This window comes from Sphaeramia orbicularis, chromosome 1 (assembly GCF_902148855.1).
Source record: "Sphaeramia orbicularis chromosome 1, fSphaOr1.1, whole genome shotgun sequence".
In the NCBI taxonomy this organism is placed as follows: domain Eukaryota; kingdom Metazoa; phylum Chordata; class Actinopteri; order Kurtiformes; family Apogonidae; genus Sphaeramia; species Sphaeramia orbicularis.
The window spans coordinates 31,957,578-31,975,533 of record NC_043957.1 but is presented as its reverse complement, the minus strand read 5'-3'; the positions used below and the strand labels follow the sequence as shown (position 1 = coordinate 31,975,533).

General features: G+C 35.5%; 1 protein-coding gene across 1 annotated transcript; it reads left to right on the top strand.

The window, feature by feature from the left end:
- Window positions 1-1,017: 1,017 nt before the first annotated feature.
- Window positions 1,018-16,144, top strand: xpnpep1 (X-prolyl aminopeptidase (aminopeptidase P) 1, soluble). Its single transcript, XM_030135820.1, has 20 exons — window positions 1,018-1,143; window positions 3,718-3,842; window positions 6,131-6,194; window positions 6,675-6,779; window positions 7,702-7,794; window positions 7,990-8,133; window positions 8,266-8,361; window positions 9,082-9,163; window positions 9,339-9,549; window positions 10,354-10,443; window positions 10,549-10,599; window positions 10,888-10,946; window positions 12,198-12,275; window positions 12,394-12,465; window positions 13,083-13,143; window positions 13,264-13,333; window positions 13,471-13,644; window positions 14,749-14,825; window positions 15,484-15,582; window positions 15,855-16,144. Exons 2-20 carry the CDS (start codon window positions 3,726-3,728, stop codon window positions 15,972-15,974), a joined length of 1,863 nt encoding a protein of 620 aa, XP_029991680.1. The 5' UTR covers window positions 1,018-1,143; window positions 3,718-3,725; the 3' UTR covers window positions 15,975-16,144.
- Window positions 16,145-17,956: the final 1,812 nt, after the last annotated feature.

Below are 17,956 nucleotides of genomic sequence, written 5' to 3'. Positions count from 1 at the left end.
AATAAAGTCTTACACCTATATAGAAGGTTTTTAACCTGTAACACACAAGACTATTTATATATATATATATATATATATATATATATATATATATATATATATATATATATAAGTAATTCACAAAAATACAGATGATTCCTTCATTCATTGTCAAAAATGTCTCCTCCAGCTAAAATGTGTGCAGTTAAAATGCAGAATAAGTGAATTGATGAAGTAAAACATAATTAAAACTTCTCATTAGGGCCAAGAAAAGTGTTGCTATCATACACATTAAATTATATGAGTAGAAAATTTGAGAAGCAAAGAATAATTGTAGTTATAAAAATGTGAAATAAGAAGAACAAGAAGGAAATATGCAGAAGCAGAAACTAAATATGCAAACACAAAGGAAAGACAAAACCAAAAAGCAATATGTAAAATCAAAAGATAACTTACATTAATTCTTTTATTCAGCCTTTATTTGTGTATATATTGATCTGAGTAGCTCATTTTCATTAGGGCCATGAAAAATGTAGCTCTCATACACATTAAAAAAGTTAGACAGTGGAAAATCACAAAATTGCAGCTGCTAAAATAAGGAATAATTGAACTGATGAATAATTAAAATATGAAACATTTTTATGGGTAAAAATGAAGTGAGTTCAATATATGGGTTATTATTTTTTGTTTGTGTGCACATATATTTATAGATCAGCCACCAAGCATAAAAAACAATATGCAGTTGCAGAAAATAAACCTGCAAACATAAAGGAAGAACAAAATGTCTCAGACATACATTGCTGTTTGTTTACATACTTTATGAGCTTGCATATGAAAATCAATGTGGGCTCCTCTCAAATCATGTGTGAAACTAAACTGACAGTTCTATGTGTTATAAATATTTAACATTAATAAATATTTCATAGCTGCGTTGCTGATCTGCAACATTATGTCCATGCACACATTGTATTATTGTTATTCAGTGAAAAAGAGGCGAGTCTGGATCCCTCTGCGTCTACTGGAAGAAACTGCAGTCACGTGACCAGAGACGTCAACCTCGACATGGCAGCCTCCTGTTTTGTAAATTAACACAAGGTCCAAGCTGTTAAAGAAACGCAGTTTTTTTTAACCGCGGGAGTCGTTTTTGCCAGACGAAACCACCGGGTGTGTATTCAGCATTTCACTACTTGTATATTGGGGGATTTTAATGGCAGCTAGCGGCCGTTTGTTGAGCTAATTGCTAACACTCCTATTGCTATTGAAGGGATGTTTCCAGATGAGGGGTACGGCTAGTCAGTCATTCCACTCCCACGCATGTGACCACGGCGTATTGTCCATGATGGAAGCTCAGAGAAAGGCGTTGACTGTACATAAGAAGTAAAAAATAGCTTTTAACCTGCTTTATAGCCCCTCCAACCGCATTTTACCACACCCACCACTAAAAACCACACTGAATGAAATAGTTAGTGTTTGTAATGTCTGATAAGTATGTGGGGGAAAAAGCCCTTCGATTTAGCTAAAATCATAAACTTATCGTGTTTGGTCATATAAATATCCTAACCATCTGTTTAGTTTCATTTTTAACTTGTTAGCTAATACGGAATGATTGCGTTGAATGTGACTGATTCATCAGATGCTAACTTGTAAACAACACGCTCATGCGGAGCTTCAGCCAATAGGAGAGCTCATTGATGAGGAAGGCTGCAACCTGATTGGCTGGATTTTCACACCGACTACAGCAGTGTCAATGTGTCACTTGTAGTTCCAGTGTCCTCTCACCTGCAGTTTATCTCCTTTCACCTTTGTTTTATAAAAGATGTTGCAGTGGAAATAGGTCAAGTCAGTTATTTCAGCCCTGTAATATTTAACCCTGACTCCAGTGACTGTTGCTTTATCAGCATGTTTCAGAGGGTTAAAGATTCAGGTGTGGACTGTGACTTTGAGCTCCACGTTCACAGTCAGGTAGTCTGCAGTCAGTCACAGTCCTGCTGAAAATACGAGAAAAATCAACATGACAGGTAATCTAAGTTAAATGGATAATGACACTGAGTGAACATGTAAGTGCTTATTTTAATTGTATTGATAATTGAGACTTGGTATGTTGTTATTACAGCTGATTTAACTAAGCTTGAAGTGTTACTACATCTTGACAAGGCAGTTTTGTCTTGAATAGAGCAGTGTCATTAAAAAAAATTTGAAATTACAATGTCAGCTTGTGTAATTATTATGTTATTGCTAATGGGTACAGTTTTATGTATGTGTGCATGAGGAATTTTTGGACATAAGTACAGTGCAAAAAAAAAAAATGCAAAATGAAACACCTGTATTTAGTTTTTATTCTTAAGTTTCAAGATTAAAGGGGTTTTATTGTCATATGCACAGGATAAAAAATATTAGTTATACCATGCAATGCAATTCTTGTCTGCTATCCCTACTTCCAAAGTAGAAGTAAAAGGCAAAAAAAAGAAATTGAATCAAAATAATATATAATGTATAACAGTGACAGGGAAAGAGAGTGTAGATGAAAGTATTATTTGGGGCTTGCTGAGCAGTAACGGATGGACAGCTTTACTACATTTATGTTTGGCCTTTCACAACTGTTTATGGTAGAAAGATGAGTGATACCTCATTTTGCAGGGAATAATGAGCACTTTTAGATGTTAAAAAAAATGTTTTAACCTAATTTTCTGGATTAAAAATAGTAAAACCCCTCAGTAAAGGATGGACAGAAAATTAACATCTGTTTTTGACCACTTTATAAAACCTTCCTTAAAGTGTGGCTCCAATTTTCAGAAAGTTTTCAGAAGACTGAAAGATCTTTGGTCCTCTAGGGTGTCTATTTTGACAAACAGAAAAGAGTTTGTATTGTTTCAATATATAAGGGCATAAAATAGCAAAAGTTGTGCTAAGTGTTTTGTTAACGGATAGACAAGGGAGAATGATTACAAGTTTCAATTGTTTATTCAGCATTTATTAGGATATTCATTGCATAGCCTACATAATATCTACAAAATCAAATACCTTAATAAACTAATTTAATACATTTGAACATATCTCAGTTTTTTTTAGATATTTGTAACCACTGTAAAAAGAGTAGCAAAAAGTTTTTAGATTGACCTTACACCTTATCATAAGTATAGGTTCAGTAGAAGAGAATCAAAGTTATACTTTGAACTGCACTGATGGACAAAGAACGCAAATGTAAATTTATATTGAATATGATGCCATCTAAGAATTTTAAAACTTTTTTCTTTTTTTTTTTAAATAAAACTTGTTCTTGGCATTAGAAGTAATATGCTTTCAAAATAAGTCTTCAAAAGGTGATTTTAAATGTATTTTTTGATCTAGATGTTAACCTTCCCTTGGCCAGCCCCATGTACAAGTTACATGTTAAATCACAATGTAGCAGGATGAAGATGAAACATTATTGCACATGTACATTCTGTAATTGCAGTGATACAGTACAAAGAATTGCAGTAAAGAGATTATGTTAAAAAGGTACTAGCAGCATGGAGACTTGCAGGTTAAAAGGTTGAGTATTAAGTGACGTTCAGTATATTAATAATAGTTTGACTTGGAAAAAATAACAACGCAAGAGACTCAAACTGCAATTGCATATCCCAGTATGCATTGCATTTTGAGTATGACTTTTTGTGCAGCCTATGTGTCAGTATAAGCTGTTATGTTGTACATTTTATTGTGCTTTGGAAATATTTCATATAATCTTTCTATTTCTAGACACTGCCATGACTCCAAAGATTACAGGAGAGCTCCTTAGGCTCCTTCGCCAGACAATGAGGAATTGTAAATATTTCTCTGAGCCCATACAGGCCTACATTATCCCTTCTGGAGATGCACACCAGGTATGATCACATACGTATTTATTACTTGTGTGTTTATGTGGCGTTTGTAACCATGAGCGTAGCCTTTGGTTGATTGTAGGTGCTCTGAGGTGTCAAACATCATCTTATGGAGAATTGTTATGTAGCAATTTGTGCGCTTTCTCTTTACTATTATTAGACAGCACAAAATTCTACAGGGTGTCCCTTAAGTCTCCATACATAGGAAAAATAAACGTTTCTTGACATAAACCATTTTGATTTATATAATATGCTCTATATGACTGCCATTTTGTCGGGAACACATTTCAATGCGTGTCTGCTGAAGAACTATAAAGAAGAAATATAAAGAAATACATGTTAGAACCATATGTATTATGTCTCCTATGTATGGAGACTTATGGGACACCCTGTATTTAAATGTGCATTTGACACTGATTGATATCAGTTATCTAGTAAATAACACTGGTTTACATTTTTTTGTTTTTTTTTAGAAATTATCTGCTTCAGAGATTAAATGTGCTAAATGTTACACATTTTAATAATATTAATTGGAAAAGAAATTACAAAAGTGCTGGTTTGCTGAAGTTTTCAAGGGATGTGATAAAGTGTTATTACACATATATTGTTAACCCCACAAATGTAATAAACCACAAACGTGATAAAAATTTGCAACTTTTAACATAATAATCCCACAAATGTAATAACTTTTCCATAAACGTAATAACAGTTGCCTACCACAAACGTAATACCTCATTTCTCACAATCGTAATAATTATTTCTTTTGTGGGGATTTATTACATTTGTGGGATGGTAAAAATCCTCAGTTTCCAAAATTGTAATAACTTCCCACAAATGTAATAATTAGTACATCACATACATTTAAGTCATGCATGCATGAATATTCATTCATCTTTCTTTTTCTTCCCATTTATTCTTGTCCTTTGGATACTTGCTTTTTTAGAATGATCAAATGTTGCAGTTTCACCACATGGTGCTAATTCCAGATAAATAGGTGTTTAAGTGTTTAAGTGGAGGAAGAAAACACAATGGGTAAAAATGCTGTAAAGGTTCTATCATAAAAGCTTCAGTATGAACTGGATATTATTTATTCTCATTAAGTATAATAGAAGCCTGTGTTTGAACCATGTAGATAAAATGTCTGGATATGATTATGATAACAATGGAGAGAGAAGGAGAGGGAGAAGGGAAAATGAGGTATTACGTTTGTGGTAGGCAATTGTTATTACATTTGAGGGATTATTACATTAAAAGCTGCAAATTTTTATTACGTTTGCGGTTTATTACATTTGTGGGAGTTATTGCTTTTGTGGGGTTAACATATATTGGTTTATGTACATTTATACCATATATTTATAAATCTTCCACTAGATAGAACCTGTAAAGTGAATGTATTATAATATAATATGCAGACAGTGTTTTGAAGTAGATCTCGTAGCTCTGAGGCAAATATTCCTTTTGACTAAAACCCATTCTCTCATTAATTCTCGATTTTCACATTTTGACCCAAGACTGTATTTTAGAAACTTTAGCTAACCAGCATTTTTTTTTTACTTGATTTTACTTTATCAGTGGCTCACATGTGTTCAAATGTCACTACTTTTATTCTGGAAGCATTTTACTTGTAGAACAATATAATTTTAATTAATTTACAATCCCTGGACTTTAATAGCTTATATACATGTGAGAGTTACTGCAGGATTTGTCATGTTCAAACCTTATACATATTCAATGTATATCTATGTTTTGTGATGATTTAAGGAATATCAAAGCTGCTTGAGAACAGAAACAGCCATAAGCAAATACAAATTGATCAAATCCATCGGGGAAGGTGACCTTGTTAAAGCCTCTATGATACAGAGAATGAAAGGCCAGTCAAGAAATGCTTTCAAACTAAAATCCTTTGCATCTGACATGGTTTTACTATGTGTCTGTTGGGGGGGTTGATGCACATGTTCTTAATAGTGTGGAGAATGTGTCTCTTGCATCGCCCCTTAGCTCTATGTCTACAGTAGGAACATGGTAAACAAATGTAAACAAAGACAAACCATCTCCTCCTCATTATAATACATCTCCATGTAAATCTTACTCTGTGTGTGTCTTGATCCACTTCTGATCGTCTTGTCTGACCTTCGCATTTAATTGTAGCCCTTTGCCCGTTGCTCCTCCCTTTTCCCTCTCCATGTACAAGTCACGATGTGAAAAGAGCAGCAAAGGTGGCGTTTCAAACCTACTGAAGCTGATCTCTCCATCTTTCGGCCTCTTTCTCTACCCCCCCATATGTGTTTCAGAGTGAATACATTGCTCCGTGTGACTGCAGACGTGAATTTATCTGTGGATTTAATGGCTCTGCAGGTATGATTTTCTTGTGTGTGTGTGTGTGTGTGTGTGTGTGTGTCAGTGGAGATAAGAGCCTAAATAATAGTCACATTCATAAAGTTGTACCATTTACTGTGTGAGATAATATACCCATTGTTTTTCTGAAGATAAATATTTAATTTCAGAAAAGTGTGTTCATTTTTCATGATGTTAGCAAAGGTCGTCTTTGTTTCAGGTTCCGCCAGTGTAATAAAAGACTGTTAAATCCCTCCATGTCAGTGAGATCTGAGCACAGTTTGGAAGAGAGATGAGGAAAATACATGTATTTTCCAAGTATTTGTTGTTAAAAGTGAAGATATCAAATCTAGATAGTGTTATATCACCTTCAACACTGACAACCATTATGTGAACATTTGAGTGTTAATTTACCCGTATGCAAAAACACAAACATGATCCAACAGCAGATCCTTTCCTGGAAATATCAAATTTGATTCAAGCCTGTGTGATGTGATGTAGGAACAGCCATTGTCACAGAGCAACACGCTGCGATGTGGACCGATGGGCGCTATTTCCTCCAGGCCAGTCAGCAGATGGACAACAACTGGACCCTTATGAAGATGGGTAATGTCCAACATGAAGGCCGCTATGTACAAAAAGAAAACACTATGTGCCCTTTAGTTATTTTATGTTAAATAACATTTAACACATAATATTCAACACTTCTAATCAGTGCTTTTTATTGTTTGAGCGATGATGGTTGTGTATCTCAGATGTATAGTTCTTTATAAGATTTTAGGCACCTGTGGTTCAGTTGGTAGTTGCTCCCAGTGACCATTTCACTGGTGTGTGAATGTTCAGGTGTGTGAATGGGGGAATGTGACGTAGTGTTAAACTCTTTGAGTTCCATAAAAAGCTAGAAAAGCACTACATACATAACTGCTGGTGCATTTATAATTTACCATCTTGAAACTGTATTAACCCTTTATAGGGCACTGATTGAAATACTCTGAAATTCATAATTTCAACCTCAGTGTGTTATTGGACATCATCATCTATCTCCTCGTCAGTTGCCGTGACAATAGTCTCCCTCTTCTTGGCATAAAACATGCAATAAACCTGCTGTTATAAGGACATTAACTTATAAAAATCCCTCATATTCACTATTTACAGCTTCAAAATGTCTATAAAATCTCTCATAGTATTGTATAGTATTATAAAACCCAACATGCTTCTTGACCTCACTGAGGCATGGGACTGGCTCCATATTTAATGTTTGCAGAAATTACCAAAAATAGTCACTTTCCTGATAAAGGGTTAAATTTACAGTTCCCTGTTCTTCAACAGGAATGCAAATAAGTAGATTTATAACAGGGAGTAATCTACCCAACACAAAATTGCAAACAAAACATGTCAATTAAAGAAGAAACAACAAATGAACAAAGTGTTTTAGCATGCTTGTAAAAAAAAAAAAAATCCTTGAAAATACCCTAATAACATAATTAATAATGTTTTGGATCACCTTGTTTTTTCACATGTTTTAAAGGACTGAAGGAGACGCCCTCTCAGGAGGACTGGCTCATCAGCGTCCTGCCAGAAAACTCCAAAGTGGGAGTAGACCCTTGGATCATAGCTGCAGGTGGGTTATGGTACCATGTTTTTAAAAGTGACCCTCCACGCTTCAACAGGAATATGATCCAATAAACAAAATCATTTAATAGATTTTGCAGGTTTAAGATGTAAATTGAGTTGGGGGAAAAAAAAGTCATTTCATGCAGCATTGTTTTTTTTATCAGTTTGTATCTAAACATGATCTCCTAATGTTACATATCAGATCAGTGGAAGAATATGTCCAAGGCACTGACCAGTGCAGGCCACTCTCTGGTGGCAGTTCAGGAAAACCTGATTGATGCTGTTTGGGCTGACCGACCAGAAAGACCCAGTACGCAGCTCCGGACTTTGGGACTGGAATACACTGGTCAGTGCACTGAAATATCATGCTGTTTTTTCATGTTTTTAATTTTAGCGCATGATCAATCATATAACGCTGATCACAAGTTTAGCATGTGATTACTGTACCTTGATTTTGAGAATGCCTTTGTTCTTGTAGGTTTGTCCTGGCAGGATAAAATCACAACTCTGCGAGCTAAGATGACAGAAAGGAAAATCACCTGGTTTGTTGCAACAGCGTTGGATGAGATTGCATGTATGATTAATATTTCATTTTCTTCTAGAATTTCTAGCATCTATTCAAGTGACTGAAACATATACTATTTATTGGACAAGGCAGAAAATATTTCTAATATTTTAGTTATAACAGCACAAAAAATTCAAAATAGTTTTTTTTTTTTGTTTTGTATACCTGGTAAGATAATTACTCCAGGATTACTGACCTATAGCCAAACATAATAGCCCAGGACTAGATTAACTCAGTTTATTTCAAAAAGCAGAAGCCATAACCAACAGTACTTGTGTTACATAAGCCCGTTTTGATATGTGATCACGATCCAAGGACCCCAGGATGCTCGGGTGTCTCTGTAGGAGCACCTTGAAGCATCTTGTTAACTGTTCCTAATGAGCTCTTGTTTCTGATTGTTTAGTCTGAGAGCTTATGTTAATTAGAGTCACTCTGATTTTGATTGTTATCAGGTAGCATTTGGGTAAGTGGGTTTTGATGGCCATTAAATTAAAGGGGATTTACCCAGGCATCCACAAAGGAAGACAGACTAATGAAAACACTGATATTTAACACCACCCAATTTGTATGGAGGTTTCACATGAAACACACAGCTTTTAAAGTACGTTTTTACACAATATTCTCTGTTTGTCAATGTTTGCACATTGGGAAAACAGCATATAAGACTACTGCTATTGACACTGTCATTATAGAGTGATATTTGTAGTAAACTTTGCTTCCTTTTTTCAGGGCTTTTTAACCTTCGTGGTTCAGACATCGAGTACAACCCAGTGTTCTTTGCATATGCCATTGTTGGGCTGAACACAATAAGGTAATAAACAACAGTGCAGCAGTGTAGTGGTTCAGTCAGTACTTATTAATTACAGTATCACCACAGATTGGTACAATGTTGTGTGGGTGTGATGACACTGAATTACTAATATACATTACTTGTTCCATAAATGCAGTTGCTTTGGTAACAGTTACTGACCTTTTCTTCTTTGCAGACTTTTTGTGGACCTAAAGCGTCTCACTGATCCAGCTTTAAGAGACCACCTGCAGCTGGACTCTCCCAGCAAACCTGAGCTGAGCATCCAGACGTTTCCATACGAGTCAGTCTACACTGAGCTCCAGGCCATCTGCACTGCCCTCGGCCCCAAAGACAAAGTGTGGATATGCGACAAGGCCAGCTGCGCTCTCACACAGGTCATCCCCAAGGTAAGACTGAAGTCACATGTAGACAGATTTGAAGCACATTGGCATGTTAGTTTGCTCTGGTGATGCTGACAGCCACGTATGAGCAACTGACTAGATGGAATTTCCCTTCCGTGATCACTGGGCTGGAAAAACTACAATTGTCACATGACATGATTCCAGGAAAGAAATTGTCTGACAGAACTATAAATCAAATCTGCCACGATCCTTCTATGCCAAGATGAAGCCTTTAGTGGATGCTCTTAATATGTCCAGTCATGATCTCCTCTCCTGTTACTAATTAACCTGTAAACTGAGGAATCTAATGCAATAGTCTTACTTGTATATTATTCTACTCTTTAAACTCTCCTGCCTGATGTTGTCTTTGTTCCATCTAAGTTCTGCAGACGTCAAAATCTAAATCAAGTCATATATTTAAAAAATACAGTTAAATTTGTTGATAAGTCTTTTCCTTGTCCTTTCATTCATCAAATAAAGGTCAAAATCATTTAACAAGGAGTGAATTTTATCTTTTGGATTTTAGAAAATGTTTCAACCACTGAGAATGTGGTTTGAGGTTGTGGTTTCTTTTCCGAGTAGGACAGGGATTCTTACTGGAAACATCAGGCATCTGTGTGATAGACTGATTATTTAAACCCAGAATAATAGTAGAAGCACAAACAGCAAAAGCACACAATTTTCCTAACTGCATAGGCAAAGTAGTATGGATTACCAGACATATTGCATACAACAAGCATTTTTATTTTTCATGTTTTTGAGCAGTTATTTAAAAAAAAAGAAAAAAACTATCATCCTGATCATGTCCAGGCACACAGGACTCCGATCCCCTACACCCCACTCTGCCTGGCCAAGGCTGTGAAGAATTCCACTGAGATTCAAGGCATGAGAATGGCCCATGTAAGAACTTCTGAACTGTTTTGAAATCAATGACAGACCTTATTATTTATCTTTCTGATTTTTTTTTTTCTCCCTCCACACTGATGTCTGAACTTTCTCCAACAGATCAAGGATGCAGTCGCTCTATGTGAACTCTTTGCTTGGTTGGAAAAGGAGGTATTTTAAATAGATTTTTCTGAGGCCTTACATATGTTTTTGGTATTTATTTATTGCATGAGGAGAGAATATACATAAACCCCATGTATGTGTTCATAGGGATGGGAAGAATGAAAGAAAATTAAGTTAAAATTTAGATGTTTAAGACTCTTCAATAAAACTCCCCAAACCCACAAATATAATCTTTTTTTGTGTGTCCTTTTAGCGTGCTCAAGGTGTTGCAGGTATTTTTTTTTTGTTTTTTTTTTTAACTTTGTGTTTCTAATCCCTGTGGTTTTTATTTTATAGATTCCAAAAGGCACAGTGACAGAAATCTCTGCTGCTGATAAAGCTGAGGAGTTACGCAGGTTTGTGTTTTTTTCCTTCACTGTGGATACTTTACGATCAGACGGTTTATCTTCACTTGATTAACAATCTCAAACATCCAGTTTAACTTCATTTCAGCATTCATGCTTATCAGATTGTGTTGGAAAAATGCTGCAAGCCCTTTGTGTGTTTTGGAGTTCTATCTCCCTCTACTGGATGTAAACAGGAAATACAATGTGTATTAAAAGTCTTAAAATCTCACATATGGAACACGTTTGAAGCATTAGTTCTCATACAGTGAACTCTTTATCCAGATGATCCCATGTACATTCTACATTATTCATAATTTTTATAAATATAGATTTTATTTTGTAGTTTTCAGTTATGTTAAAACACAAAAACACAAAAGCAAAGGTTCAGATGTGTGTAATAACTAATTAATTAATTAAGTAGCCAGTCCTTTACTTAAAGAAGGAGGGGCAGAGGTAAAGGACCGTCACTGGTATACAGATATAATCCTTAGTCCAATCTAACTTCCTCCAAGTATGCGAGAAACTGAGTCTAAGCCCTTGAAAAAGTGTTCACACAGCATGTCCTCAAAGACCTGAGTTTTTTTTTTAAAATCTGTATCAATGACAACATATCATCGACCCACATTTGAAAAGAAGGAGGATTTAGAGACTTCCGTTCTTTTACTATCAGCCTCTTGGCAATTAGCATTCCAAGTTCATTCATAATTTTTTTCTGAAATGTATGATCACGTATCTGCATTTCTCAGTCTTTATAGCAATATATGTTCAATTGGAATATATATCAAATATGTAAACAGTATTGCTAAGAAAAATGCATTTCATAAAAAAATATAAATAATATAGAATGTACGTCATCTGGACAGAGAAAAGGATAAAAGACCATGAAAGCCTCTGGGACGTTCTGACAGTGTGTAATGTAAAACAAGATTATTCAAGAAATTATCCAAACAGTCGACCCAAGAGCGTTGAAGACGTACTGAACCCAAATGCTCACACTAAATACTGACTTTACCTGCAGAAGCTGTTTAGCTCTGATTTTGTACGTGTGTGTATATGCACGCATTTCCTGCATATTTCTTGTTAGAAATGAAAATACACACCCATTTCAACCCTGCAAAAACATCTGTACTAAAGGCTGCCTTAGACCTTTGCACACTACTGTACTGTGGTGTATACAGTGATTGACTGAAAAGGTTATTTTGAAAAGGTCATTTTATGTTTACATTCGTAGTTTTCATTGAGGTTATGTGTCTTTTTCAGTCAACAGAAAGATTTTGTTGGCCTCAGTTTCCCTACAATTTCCAGTGTTGGTCCAAATGGAGCAATCATACATTACAGGTATTTCTCTGAGCTGTATTTCTGCATTTATCCACAATGTTAATACTAATTTTTACAATTCTAATGTACTCTGCTTTTATCTTGTCTTTACCCCTGCTTTGTTTTCTTTTACTTTCAGACCACTGCCTGAAACCAACAGGACCCTTACCATGAATGAAGTTTACCTGATCGACTCTGGAGCTCAGTACATGTAAAAACATACAGACTTACATTTGTAATAACCAGACACGTGACATGTATTGCTTTGTGTTTTTGTTAAGATGATCATTGTCACCTTCCCCCCCCCTTTTTTTTTTAGAATATAATAGAATAGCCTTTATTGTCGTTGTGCTACTCCAGTCAGTGCAACAATATTAACAAAACACCAGTACAACAGAAATAAAAATAGAGCAAGTGTGAAATTACAAAAACTAAAAATAAGATTAGAAAATACAATATAAATTTAGTAATTTTACAAAGTAACATAAGAATAGAGCTAAGTAGAATAAAAAATAAAATGGATAAAAATGAGTAGGCAAATTTACAGTATTAACAGTATGTGATAGTATGTATATGTATGAACAATATTAACAGTATGTATTGATGTAAACAGTATGTATAGCTATGAACCAAGTCTAAAAATAGTGCATTTATATTTGATAAATATTTAATATTTATTGCATTGTTATTGCATTTATTGCAGAACATAATATTATTGCACATAATTTCACAATTTCACATCACCTTCCCTCTTAGTACAAAGTGATATATTTTATTCATTAGACACACATTATTTTGTATTTTGTGTCCATGCTGTGTCTTTGACAGTGATGGAACCACAGACGTCACACGCACCATGCACTTTGGGACACCATCAGCTTTTGAGAAGGTGAATTTGAGATCTGGATTACTGCTTACATATGACAGTTATTGGTCATCTTCATTCCACATCAAACAAATTTATCCCAACTCTTATTGAAGCTTTTTTTTTGTGTTCTGCTTGTTCCAGGAGTGCTTTACCTATGTGCTGAAGGGACACATTTCTGTCAGTGCTGCTGTTTTCCCCAATGGAACCAAAGGTGCTGCCCTTTGCTTTGACCTCAGGCTTACCTCATATATAGTGCATGAACATTACATTCAAACATATGTGACACGCAGTGTGCCTGAACGTGATCTACAGTATTGTCCAGCATTATACTTCTGTTTTGCTTCCCAGGCCACCTTCTGGATTCGTTCGCCAGGGCTGCCTTGTGGGAATCAGGGCTCGACTACCTCCATGGTACAGGCCATGGTGTGGGCTGCTTCCTCAATGTACATGAGGGTCCATGTGGCATCAGCTACAAGACGTTTGCTGATGAACCTCTGGAGGCTGGAATGATTGTCAGTGATGGTACGGATTTTCAAAGTAATACTGAGATTTAATTGCACCAGAAAAAAAATAATGTTACATCGGTTTCAGTTACGTGTCAGTTCAACTCAGTTTTATTTATATAGGTCCTTACAATCTGATGCCTTGACCCTCGACCCTTGAGTGACAAAAAACTCCCTAGGGGTCATTGGTTAACACTGATTTTGCTACTAGGGGAAAAATACCTAATTTTTCCTAAATCGGGAATGCTGTTTCCAAAACTGAAAGCATGTCACAATGCATTACATCTATAAATTCTAATGAAGTAAATTCAGACGTGTTCAATGCCTGAAAGAAAAACTTTCTTCACTCAGCTCCTTGATTTTTTTTCCCATCCAGTTTGGGTGAGTACGTGATGAACATGGTGAATGATTTCATCCAGATATTTCTGAGATGAAACCACGTACCAAGAGGCTTCAACTCAAACTTGATGATGATGGTGATACTGTGGGTTCCAGTGGGAAACTGTTACAACCCACAAGCACAAGTGACAGTGTCTGAAACATTTTTGTAACAGTTTTGAGCTGAGCTGATGGGCTCTGATACTTAGGTTTATTGTTGTGTTCATAACTGAAAGTGAATTTGACAGATTTAGCACAAATTATGTTCAGATTGTGAAGACACAATAAAAGTAATTGGCGCAAGACTGGAAAATTATTATTATTATTTATACACGTTCACATAACTTAAAGCCTGACATGCTAGAGAAATTCTCATTCATTTGGAATTAGCATATGTAATGTGTCTGATGTAACCAAGATCAGATATTTTCCCAGTATTTAAAATTTTTCAGTTGACCAGTAGTTTGTGTTCTTCTTTTTCAAGGAACTGCACTTACCCATACAACACATTTGTTGTAAAAGCAGAAGTGTTGTCATTTGTCCAAGTTGCGTACAAACCTTTGTTGTGGTTTGGCTTGCCTGTCACACTGACAGAATCAGAAACTTCTAAATTGAAATACAGCCCAAGCAGAGAGGACCCTAAAGTACTGACCTTATGAACTTCCTCAAATACATTTGTAGATGCTTTCAAAGTAATAATCTTGTTTTTTCTGAATTGATCAAGTGTGTTCTTTTGTCTCTGTAGAACCTGGGTACTATGAGGATGGATCTTTCGGTATTCGTCTGGAAAATGTGGTTCTTGTAGTACCAGCTAAGCCTAAAGTAGGTCATTTAACTCAATATTGAATCAAAGTTCAACAACTTTCCACTTTTTTGCAGATGCCAGTTTTTCTAGATCTCATGTTGCTCTGAGTAATTCTTCATGCAAATGTAATATGTGAAGAATTAGGTTCTTAACCTTCCAAGACCTAAACAGCTGACAGTTACTAAAAACATCTACTGATCTAAAACATTCAATAACTGTTGATCCACAGGTTCTGTTGTGAACGTGAAAACACAGCCATCTTCTGCAACATTGAATCACCAGTAAAACCCATGTAGTTTGTTAAATTTAAGTGGCTGTAGATGCTTGTTTTTATGTTGTTATATTTTTGAAAACATCATTTTGACATCAGTTTTCTCTGTTTTGATGTAATCACCTTTGAATTTAGTCTGAGGTTTTATGAACATCTACATGACCAGTAAATTAAAAACTGGCAAAATTTTAGATTTTCAATGAAACATGTAAAATCCAGGTGATAATATTGTAATAAATGTTGATAAATTGCTTAGAAAAGGTAACATTTAGAGAAATATTCATTGGGAAGTCACTACAAAAAGAGTGTTAGGTCTTGAAGGGTTAAATGTAGCTGGTCAAAGCATCTACTCTCAGTACAAGAAACATTATAGTATTTCTTTTCTTGTGTCTGTTCTTGTGCAGTACAACTACCGGAACAGAGGTAGTCTGACATTTGACCCCCTCACTCTGGTCCCCATCCAAGTCAAGATGATGAGCACAGAGCTGCTCACCCAGAAGGAGGTAAAGAATGGTTCATCTTGATTGTGTTTAATGGTTTACTGAATGGAAAGTAATAAAAAAAAAAATTAAACCTTTTATCAGCACTGTCTGTGGTACATTGGTTAAACGACAACATTCAGGCCGTTATGTAAGATACTGAGCAATACAGAGAGTGACTGACATTAGACTAGGAAACCACACACTTCTAAGATAGTCATACAACTTTATGCATTACTTAAGCACACTCTCTTAGAGGTTCGACTGCTTTTGACACTGTCCTCTCTGTCCTTTAGCGGGACTGGGTGAATGAGTACCACAGGAAGTGCCGGGAGGTGGTCGGAGCAGAGCTGGAGAGGCAGGGTAGGAAGGAGGCACTGGAGTGGCTCATCAGAGAGACCCAGCCAATTGTCTGAGGACTGACTCTTGTGCAAACCAATCACTTTGTGCAGGAGCATCTTGTATGATCGACGGCTCTGCGGTGATAATCGTTTGTATTTTTTCTCATCTATCTCTGTGTCTTGCACTCTGCTTCTTTTGTAAAGCACATTGTATCAGCAGTTTTATTAAAGGTCATCAAAAATCATGTCATATGAGCAGTTTTATTAAAGGTAATGTAAAAATCCAACAATGTCACATCTCAGTCGTACAGACCTTTTTAAGGATGAAATGACAAGTAAAATTTTAATCAAGAGAACTGTGTGAGTAAAGGACAATAAGATACATACATAGGAAGTGGATTACTAGGCCTCTATGAGTGCATCAGTTCTGCACTGAAAAACACAATATGTCAAACAGGTGAAAATGTTTACATGCATTAAAGCTGGAAAGAAGGGACTCTCTATCCTCTCCGTCCAAATTAAAAGACTAAATATGAACATACAAAAGAGACCTCACACTGTCCCGTGTGGACTTTGTAAAGAGAAGCCACAATATCCCAGTTATGGCAGCTGCCTTGTGATAAGTCACAGCTTAGAGCAGTAAAGTCGTATCTAACCAAATCATAACAGCAGTTGGAGATTGAAAGTGTCAATCACATGTTTAACTCCTAAACCTGTCTGAAATCACCTGTGATTGGCCACAATATTATCCTCTTCTGTTGTAGGAATGTTGGTAAACAGAATCCAGAGAAGCTGCAGAAATCTAGTTTCCCAAAGACATCAAAAGGTATCATATACAAAACCTTTTGTTTTTCTATATTCAAATTGTAAAATGTTAGTAACATATCTCAAAAATAAGCTCCATTCCCAACTGTTACTGTTGTCATTATGCATGACAACACCAGGGGACTATACCATAGGTGTCAAATATACCAGCAAAGGTTCCAGTCTGATGATGAATTTACCAAATGCAAGAATGACACTGAAGACGTTAAAGGTCAAAGGAGTCAAACTCATTTTAGTTCAGGGGCCACATACAGCCCAATTTGATCTCAAGCGGTTTGGACCAGTATCATAATAGCATAATAAAAAAAAAAGAAAAATGAAAAAACCAAAAACATAATAGCATAATAACCTCTAAATAATGCCAACTCCAAACTCCCAAATTTTTACAATATTATGCCTGTTGCTAAATGGTGCCTTTGTAAATCCACTACAATCTGTAATGCAGAGGAAGTTGAGGCATAATATTGTTAAAATTGTACTTATTTTTCTGAAGAAATTTCAGGTTATTCATGTTTTTTTTGTAAATTGTTTGTAAATATAAAATTTTTCATTAATTTGAAACAAAAGGAAAAAATTGGAGTTGTTATTATTTATAAGTTAAAACCCCTCGGCCAAAGGGTATTGTAATCATTTTGTTGTCCGTCTGTCCATCCATCTGTCTTTCCATTCAACAACATAATCACGTTATCTGAAGAACACATTAACATATCTGCACCAAATTTATACAGTGGATGCATCTTGGCATGGAGCAGAAACCGATTGAAAATATGTGACCTTGATCTACTTTTTCAAGGTCAAATGGCCTTGTGCAGTATTTTATTGTTTTTACACTGTGTGCTTTTATATGTATTGTTTTTATATTTATATTTATTGCTATTTATTTTTTGGACTTTGGTAAGGGCATCCTGAACCAATTGCGTCATAACATGGAGTACAAGGATGATAAAGCCTATTCTATTCGATTCGATTTGATTTGATTCAATTCGATTCTAATATCTAAGTACTTTCAAATATAAATATGTATGTAATAAGTTTTACACAAAGACAGTCTAATCTAAATTATAGGGCAGTAACTTTCAACAGAATCTTACACTATATTTGGCCAAGGAGTACTAAAAGTGTGCAGCACGTTATGTTTATGCTATTATTTTCCCGGTCCAGCCCACTTGAGATCAAATTGGGCTGTATGTGGCCCTTGAACTAAAATGAGTTTCACACCCCTGACATGTAGA